The sequence below is a fragment of the Lolium perenne genome, chromosome 7 (genome assembly GCF_019359855.2).
Source record: "Lolium perenne isolate Kyuss_39 chromosome 7, Kyuss_2.0, whole genome shotgun sequence".
Taxonomy (NCBI): domain Eukaryota; kingdom Viridiplantae; phylum Streptophyta; class Magnoliopsida; order Poales; family Poaceae; genus Lolium; species Lolium perenne.
Window position 1 is genome coordinate 274,162,412 of NC_067250.2, and position 9,698 is coordinate 274,172,109.

At 46.1% G+C, this 9,698-nt stretch overlaps 1 protein-coding gene across 1 annotated transcript; it reads right to left on the bottom strand.

The window, feature by feature from the left end:
- Positions 1-1,470: 1,470 nt before the first annotated feature.
- Positions 1,471-5,954, bottom strand: LOC127312684 (GDSL esterase/lipase At5g55050). The gene is made up of 5 exons (XM_051343220.2): positions 5,648-5,954; positions 2,818-2,951; positions 2,448-2,672; positions 2,054-2,303; positions 1,471-1,952 (listed from the first exon to the last, which is right to left on the bottom strand). Exons 1-5 carry the CDS (start codon positions 5,937-5,939, stop codon positions 1,729-1,731), a joined length of 1,125 nt encoding a protein of 374 aa, XP_051199180.1. The 5' UTR covers positions 5,940-5,954; the 3' UTR covers positions 1,471-1,728.
- Between the last annotated feature and the right edge of the window lie 3,744 nt (positions 5,955-9,698).

Below are 9,698 nucleotides of genomic sequence, written 5' to 3' on the forward strand. Positions count from 1 at the left end.
GATAGTTTCTACAATATATATCGAAGACAAAAAAATCCTTGGTAGTCGAGCATGAATATTGTGTCCTACACATTCCTAGCATATCAAAAAACATGCAAGGCAAATTATTTTGAAACCAAAAGAAACGGCTCAAACAAAAGTAGTAAGAATCTTTCCAAATTTTCAGCTGTATCAAAACTTTAACATGTCAGGAGTTTTGCCAATTTTTGTCCATGTAGAGGATGAAAATTTGCAACTTCAATGATTTTTTCATGATTTTAGGATTGCAAAAAAAATATCACGCACTAAGAAGTAGCATGTAGAAATCAACAACTCCTTTTTTGTATCACAACTTTAAAACATACTAATGGGTAAAATTTGGTACTTTATTTGAAAATGCAGAGAGAAAACATGAAAAAAACTCTTTTGCAACAGCAAGAGTGCAAAAGAAAAACCAAAGACAAAACAACTCGGGTTGCCTCCCATAAAGGTCTTTCTTTATAGCTATATAGCTAGGCTTTACTTACTTGTTTCAAGTGGTATGGAGATCATGTGGTAGCTTGTATATTGGTGATACCTCTTTCTTATATGTGAACTGAAAATTCACAATGCCTTCCTTTGAGTCAATGATTGCACCTGTAGTTCTCAAAAAAGGTATTCGAAGGATTATAGTACTAGAGGCTTTACTTCCCATGACCATGATAACAAAATCAACATGCACAAAAGTTATATTTAACTCAATCATTATATCATTTACTTTTTCTAAGACATGTGTGGCCGAGTCATTAATAATTGATGTGTATATCATTCACAGATTAGTCACAATTTACTAATACAGCTGCTGCATGCTGCTACTCGTGAAAAGGTTCCTAAGTGAAAACTTGCATTTATTCATATGCTCAAACATGATTTATAGCTTTTTATACTTTACATGAATTGTGTGAACATGGCACAAATAAAGATGTATGTATAAAACTCTACCATGGTTCTATGCGACGGAGTAGAATGTGCTTAGGCTGCTTTGTTATGACCTGTTGCTGGGCAAGACAAACCTTATACATTAGGCGTGCCTAAGAACAATGGAAGTAGAGGTTAAAACTTACCTAGTAAAATCATAAGAAAATCTGAAATAGAACATTAACCTAAAATGACATTGAGAAATGAGAACCGGCACCAATCTTGCATGTATGATCTAAATGATAAGATTGACAAGTCGAGAAAGTACATTGTAACTCTTTTTTACACTACAAAACTTATTTCAATGATTCATAATATTGTTCAGAAAATAATTTATTTGAATTTTGGCAATGATAATTTTGAACATGTACTTGTAAATATGTCTCAAAATATATCTTGCAAAATGTATGAGGATTGTCATTGCTTTGTTAATTTTTCATCTTGTTTGTAAAGAATGGATGTTTTTTTGGGTTAGTTTGGCTCATGTTTTCACAACTACATCCAAGATATGTTGAAAAAAATGAATCTACATCATTAGAAATATAATCATGTAATAAATAAGGGCCCGAAGACAACTTTACAATTTATTCATGATTAGAACATTGTTTATTTGTAATGAATGGGGGAAAGAAAGGAGAGTATAAGATAAAATAAACACTTGAAACTTTTGACATTAAGACTGTGACAAACACGACATGTGAAAAAAAAAAGCCTAGCGGGCAGCGCTAGTTGCAAAGTTACACTATGGATCGATCCAGTCCGTGAGGGGTATATTGTAGACAGATTCATGGCCTAGATCTTCCGGGCCAGCTGCTTGAAGTTGATGGGCGCTGTAAACTCGGCTGGTCCATCGTAGAATGCCGCTGCGCTGAGCTCTCCGGCCCTCTGCGAAGGATGCACCCGGTCCCAGAAGACGAACTTGTCATGGTCACCGCATAGCGCCGAGTTAGGTAGGCAGTCACTTTCTGCCCCCAGCCTCCCACTCCCGCAGCACGCGCTGTCTATGTTTACGTACCCTTTGCATCACACATGCATATACACAAATTCGTCGCAATCAATTAGTAACAGTAGAACAAGTGCTGCTTCGTCTACTTCTGAGAAGGTGTATAATATGTACCAGATGCCTGTGGATTTGCGAAGGTGACTTCTGTGTGGCTGTAGAAGTCGGCGAGGGAGTAGACGAGGCCTGGCAGCTTGGCGGCGAGGCTGGCTAGGAGGGACTTGAGCGCGTCGTCAAAGCCGGCCGCAAGCAGATTGAGGCCATCGTTGCACGCCCCGGTAGAGTTGAGCACCCGCACTGTGGGCACGCAGCCTAGCAGCCCCACGTTGAGGATCCCAAACTTCCTCGCGCCCATGTTGTACAAGCTCTACACGAGCGACAAACACAGAGTTAGAGCCATCAACTGTGGTTGAATAGTTTGCTCGTTGTTAGGACTTGCTCCCTCCTTTCCATATTAATTATCATTGATTTATATACAAACTACGGCGCTGATAATTGGCAAGCTATGTACCGTGATAGTGGTGTTGTAGCCGGAGATGAGGCTGGAGTAGAGCGCGACAACGTCGGTCGGTGCACCTGCGAACACGAACAGGTCGTTGCTACCGACGCTGATGAGGAAGAATGATCTTGAGAGCAGGATGCGCACCGCAGCGCTGCCCACCTTCGCCTGCATCTTGGCCTTGGTAGACTCGAAGTACATCACCTGCTTCGATAACGGGATGTTGTCCCCCGCGTGCTGCATGGGTCCATAAAATGGTGATTAATTTATTCCATGCATATATATGGCCTATATACCTACATCAACAACAGGTACATCATGGATAATAGCGACATGCACGTGAAGCTGATCGGTTGTTGAGATGGGTCGATCGAAGACTTACAGTGGAGTCCAGAATGCCGGCTCCTGCGGAAGCATAGCTCACACCTTCAGCGAGAGCAGTGACGACCAGGGGGGTGGTTCCTTGTGCGAGCGACAGATAGGCTGGAGGGCTCTCCTTCAGTCCCAGCTTCTTTGCTGCAAACATGCACGATTATCCGATATGGATACAGTTATACACACACACCACCGTCATAAATATAACTTGTCACACTTCCCATATTGATCATCACGGATTCTAGTATAATGTTGTAGTTGAAAGATTGTTGCACTCACTACGGGAAAAACAGGCGCTGCCGTGCAGCGTTTCAATGTCGTGCGCTGCCGCACGGCAAAGAAATCATTGCCGTGCGCAGCAAGAAGCACGCACGGCAACGACAATCCACACGGCAACATCTGAGAGCAGCGCACGGCAATGAAGGCGAGCACGGCAAAGACAGAAGCGGCGCACGGCAAAGAACAAAATGACGGCAAAGTACAAGGAAACCTCACGGCAAAGATTGGAAGACGGCAAAGTCCCTACGTGCCGCACGGCAAAGAAACCATGCTTGCGGGAGAAGGCTTGAAGCATGGCCGCCTATGGTTTGGTGACGGGTGCGTCGATCCAGCGAAGGTTCCCTCTCTCCGCCAGATCCGTCGTGGTCGTAAGAGCGGCCAGCCTGAGGTAGAGCCCCGGCCACGGGCTTCGGATCTAGCTGTCGAGCGGTTACGGGTATGTTCTTCCTCGGGTCTCTACCTTTCCTTTACATGCACATGCTTTCCATTGAAATGTTAATGACATCGCGGACACATCGTAGGCGGAGATGGCAGAAAAGGAGCAGGCGGCCCAGGAGCACGCACGTAACTTGGAGCGGCAGGTTCTGGAGTATCAGCAGCAGCAGGCACAGATGATGCTGCAGATGCAACAGCAGCAGCAGATGATGCAGCAGCATCAGGCACAGATGAGCTGGCTGATGAGCCAGACGGCTCTGTCTTCTCCACCGGGGAGTATTCCTGCTCCTCCACCTTACTCCATGCCGTGGATGCCGCCACCGCCCACTCAGACCCCGGGGACACCTATCACCGTGAACAACATGAACATCATCCGGAGCATGAACCACGGTGAGTCCTCCTACACTTGTGCCCAACCCGCTACTTGTGCTTGTTCAAGTGATCATTATGCAAATGACAAATGCCAATTCCATCAAACCTTGTAGATTATGTGTCACAAGGCAATGACGATGAGGCGGGCACAAGCAATGGAGGAGGACAAGGTTGATGGCATGGTCTTCGTGCACTTTGTCAGATTGTATGCTTGTAATGGATTGTAGTATTAGATATTGCACTATGGACTCTATGTAACTTGTATGGATGGACTATGAACTCTATGTAACGGATTGTATGCATGAACTATGTGTGCTCGACGTATTTGTGGTGTTGTTGATGTGTTTGGTGATCATATGTTGATATATATGCTATATTTGTGAAATGCAATATTTGAACTGCAGGGATAAATGAAAAACAGCAAAAAAATGAAAAAATCAGGCCCCTTTGCCGTGTGTGTGCACACGGCAAAGGACTTTTGGTCACTTTGCCGTGTGCACACGCACGGCAAAGGGGCCACGTGGCGCAAGCCTGTGCTCCTGGGAGCTCCTGGAGGGTCTGCTGGCAAGGCCTTTGCCGTGCGGGCTGGCATGCTGCCGCACGGCAAAGCCAGCTTCACGGCACAGTGTTCGCGCACGGCAATGTTGCCATGCACGGCAAAGGAGGTGCCGCACGGCAATGTTGAGGACGCACGGCAAAGGTGAGGACGCACGGCAAAGCGATGCCGCACGGCAAAGAATCACACGCACGACAGAGACAAGGACGCACTGCAATGGTCTTTGCCGTGCAGATCGGCGACGCGCACGGCAACGTTGGCTTTGCCGGCGCTCTCTTTGCCGGGCAACCTTTGCCGTGCGTGCACGCACGGCAAGGCCTTTGCCGTGCGTGCACGCACGGCAAGGCCTTTGCCGTGCATATAGCGGCCTTTGCCGTGCAAAGTGCCGCACGGCAACTTCTTGTTTTCCCGTAGTGACTAGCCAATTAAACCAAAAGCCTGGACTGGGAGAGGGCCGGTCATTACACTCTAACACTTCCGCTCGTGTCTATTCTCCTTTTTTTGGAATCTTGACGCGCAGCGAAAACAGGGGCAGTCCACAATATTTTTTCATTGCTTTTGTTGGGTATTGAACCCTCAACCTCTAGTTTCAAGTTGTATGCACCTAACCTCTTGGCTCTGATACCACGAAAGATTTATGCACTAGCCAATTGCACTAAAAGTCCGAACTGGTGGAAAGAGACTAGACAATATATTTACATTTAACACCCTCTCATGTCTAGGCTATTTTTGTCCTTAGCGTGGGTTCGGTGCAGACCGCAGAATTTTTTTCTTTTTTTCCTTTATACTGTGCGAGCAGGGTCTTGAACTTGAAACCTCTTCGGTCTGATATCATGAAAGATTGATGCACTTGCCAATTAAACTAAAAGTCCGAACTAAGAGAGGGCCGGTCATTACACTCTAACTGTAATACGTCCATACCGGATTAATGGGCAATTACGTATTTTGAGAAACAAATTTAACTATAAATTTGATCAACACAATATAAGATATATGCCACAAAAATTATACCATTGGATTCGTATTCAAAAAATGTTTTCAATAATATAATTTTTGTGATATATCTCTTATATTTTACTGATCAAATTAGTAGTCAAACTTATTTCTCGAAGTGCGTAATTGCCCATTAATCCGGTATGGTGGTAGTACTAAATCTGCAGCGACAAATAATGAAGGGGTAGATAAGAGCACGCACCGATGGAGTCTGCGATGTTGTACCCGTTGCTGAACCGCCCGGTCGGCTTGGATCCCGGATAGTCGATGCCGTGAAGTGGCGTGTTTGCTCTAGGGACGTCTACCCCCGCCAAGTAGTTGTTGTTCCCGACGTCTAGCGTCGAGTCCCCGAACACGTACATCGCCGGTACTTGCTTTGAGGCATTGCTACTCGGCTGGACCGCATCGCTAGCGGCGGCGACCAAGTGCCGCCGGATGGAGATTATAGCAAGGACAGCTACAAGCACCTGCTTCATGGCCAGGTCGTACCCCATGGTAGATGACGGTCCTCACTAACTTGGTTCTTGCTTCCACTCTAGCTGGATAGCCTTAGTTCTCTCTTTCTATGTTTGTGGCGATGGGGAACAACTAGTTATATAGGCCCAGGCCAGGCGCATGCGCGTTTTCAACTCTCTTGCCTTGTACCAAGTCACTGACTTTGCTATATATGTGTACGTGACGCGCGCTGCGGCTAGGAAGATTCTTTTTTTTTTTTTTTTTGAACACAAGATGGGTCCTAAGGGACCCGAGCTGTCATTAACATTTCAGAGAAATTACAACCCAGCTCACACAAAGGTTCATGCTCTCAGGAACATTGTCTAAAGGGCTACTGCCTAAACGCACACAAAGCAAATTAGCCAATGAACTACCAAACTGTCTAAGCAGAAGAAAACAACTGGAGCCTGCCAGGAGGTCCGGCGAGAACTCGGACACAAATAACCTGCAGTCGCATTCTTCAAGGGCCTCTTTCCATCTCACCAACCGTAGAGCCAGCGGCTCAACCGGCAATCGCGTTGGCAGATGCATCTGAGGTTGATGATTGAGCTGTAGATTTAAATGGCGCAACACCGAGCTCAATACATGAGGATCTTCCCCGCTGAATCTGAGGACCGACATCCGAGACGCTCTCACCCGTCCCAGGCGAATCAACCCGAGCGGCAAGAAGATAGCATAGACAGCTTGAACACCAGCTTGCAATAGGTGTCGTGTGAAACGGCTAGGCGGAATCAGTGAAGGCTTCAAAGTCACCCGCCAAAGAGCATGAGGACGCCATCGACCAAATATTAGAAGGAGCTCCAGCGTCAACACAAAATGGGAATGGATCGGCAATCCAACCTCACTGCCTGCCAACATCTGAATGTAGCTTCCAGCAACACCGGATGACCTCCAGCATATCGGTATAATCGCTGACGCACATAGCTTGCAATGATAGTCTGAGCAGAAAAACAAGAGCACGGTGCAACTCAAGTATTGCAACCATCCCTCGTGTGCAGGGTAAAACTGGCCTGCAACAAGACGCTCAAATCCAAGATTGTGTACATCAGCAGCATGTCCTTGGTCTGCCCATCCATGATAGAGGACTAAAAATTTAGCCAGCATAGAGGGCAACATGAAGGTGCCATCAGGCACGCACTGGAGAGCAGCTCTGAACCGAACAACAAGCAGGACCAGGAGCTCAAGGCCTGTATCACCCACATTGATTCCCAATTAAAGATTCTTCTCTGAGCAGCAGGAATCGCGGCCATCAAGCGGCTAGGAAGATTCGGCTCAAAATGGAACAGAATCGACAAGGGCCATGCATTTAATTAATTGTAATGCACCCAATACTCCTTATCTAGTGCGCATCTGACCACAGAAATTGCTGGGCTGGCCTTGATGTCTACGTAACTATCTGCTGGTCAACACTTTGTTAGGTCTGCATCGACCGTTAGCACGTCTGCTGTCTCGTTTTCTCTTCAGGAATAGCACGTAGCTCATTATTCAGCTTATTCTATTTTGATGTGTGTCAATTCTCGCAACAACGTCACACTCAAGTCCATGTAATGTAAAACAATACATACATATGTGCCCGTAGCTAAACACTACGGGAGAATTGATGTAGGCCGACGGCCAAGCGATGTGCCGACGGCCAAATGTCGGGGCCGTCGGCACAGGAGCCTCCGGAACGCGGCGACAAGGATGACCGTCGGCGTTAAATTGGCCGTCGGTACAGGCTGGAGGTGCCGAGGGTCACCGTCGGCACAGTTCTGGCCGTCGGCACAGGACCAGCCTAGCCGTCGGCACAACATTTTTTTCTTTTTTTTTCACTACAGACCTGTGCCGACGGCTATACCGTCGGCATAGCTTTTTTCTACTCCACGGCAGTCTTCAAAAAGCATAACTAAATCATTCTAATTGAGAAAAATAAGTATAATATATCAAATTTTGCAGAAAAACAAGATCTATCATAGAAAATATCAAAAATAGAATATTTCAAATACCTATACAAATCTTCTTAGAAATGAGCTATAATGTTTGAGGTTTCATGGCTTTCACACACGCCAAAAATGAAAACATGGTCGTCTGTGGGTTAGATTAGAAATCCACGTATGGGGTATTGCTTACCATCTTAGGGCTCACACACGTGTCAAATATGACCTCGTTTTGGCAAACCATGCCCTGCCGAGGCTGTTTCCTAACTCATTTCCCCTGAAATACATAGAACTTCGGACGTGATAGCCCTTTTCGCGAAGGGTTTTTTCAAAATAATTTCCAGATCCTAGTTTTGACAAACAGAATAGTTACTATGACATATAAAATAACGCCGCGCGGCTCCGTGGGATTTTTTGACTTCTTTCAAATTGCCATCTGGCCAAAACAGGGCCCCGGGACATGCGGTATCGTCGTACCGGGTGTGCGGGTGCACCCATTCGTGAACAAACTAAACGGGCAAAAAATAGCACATATAATGATGCGTCGTAGAACTAAAAAAAAAATTTCTGGAATTTCTGGAGCGACGGATAGTTGAGCCCTAGTTCAAATCCGGTCAGTTTCCAGCGGATTCGGCGGGACACCGCCGGAAGCCACATGGTTTCCAAAAAAGCTAACGCGTGCACATATCATGTGATAGATGGTGCGTAGGTGGTCTACTATCATCGCACAGAGGTTTCACGTCATACTAAAATACGCCCCATGTAGCTGCTTCACAAATAAAAACAGTTTGGGCACGCTAAAAATGAAAAGATGGCCGCCCGTGGTTCGGATTAGAAATCCGCACCTGGGGACTTTCTTCCCATCCTACATACCACACACGTACCAAATATGATCTCGTTTCGGCAAACTATGCCATGCCGTGGTCGTTTCCCACCTCATTTCACCTAAAATCCATATAACTCCGGACGTGATAGCCCTTTTCGTGAAGGGTTTTTCAAAATAATTACTATATCCCAGTTTTGACAAACGGAATAGTTGCTATGATATGTAAAATGACACCACGCTGCTCCGTGGGATTTTCTGGCTTCGTTCAAATTGCCATCTGGCCAAAACAGGCCCCCCGGGGCATGCGATATCGCCGTACCAGTTGTGCGGGTGCACTCATTCACGAACAAACTAAACGGGAAAAATTAGCACATATAATGATGTGTCTTAGAACTAAAAACATTTTTTCTGCAATTTCTGGAGCGACAGATAGTTGAGCCCTAGTTCAAATCCGGTCAGCTTCCAGCGGATTCGGCGGGACACCGCCGGAAGCCGCATGGTTTCTCAGAAAGCTAATGCGTGCACATGCCATGTGATAGGTGGTGCGTAGGTGGTCTACTATCATCGCACGGAGGTTTCACGTCATACTAAAATACGCCCCATATAGCTGCTTCACAAATAAAAACCATTTGGGCACGATAAAAATGAAAAGATGGTCGCCCATGGGTCGGATTAGAATTCCGCACCCGGGGTTTTGCTTCCCATCCTAGGGCACACACACGTGCCAAATATTACCTCGTTTCGACAAACTATGCCATGTCGAGGTCGTTTCCCACCTCATTTCACCTAAAATCCATAGAACTCCGGACGTGATAGGCTTTTTCGTGAAGGGTTTTTCAAAATAATTGACGTATCCTAGTTTTGACAAACGGAATAGTTACTATGACATATAAAATGACGCCCCGCGGCTTCGTGGGATTTTTTTACTTCTTTCAAATTGCCATCTGGCTAAAACAGGGCCCCCCGGGACATGCGGTATCGCCGTACCGGGTGTGTGGGTGCACCTATTCGCAAAC

Bases quoted from the DNA above. Each gene is read 5' to 3' on its own strand.
- LOC127312684 (XM_051343220.2), bottom strand. From the start codon at position 5,939: ATGGGGTACGACCTGGCCATGAAGCAGGTGCTTGTAGCTGTCCTTGCT. The intron at 2,673-2,817 runs GTAAGTCTTCGA...GGACCCATGCAG, and splicing joins CCGGCATTCTGGACTCCACT to CACGCGGGGGACAACATCCC. The intron at 1,953-2,053 runs GTACATATTATA...TGTGATGCAAAG, and splicing joins CGCAAATCCACAGGCATCTG to GGTACGTAAACATAGACAGC.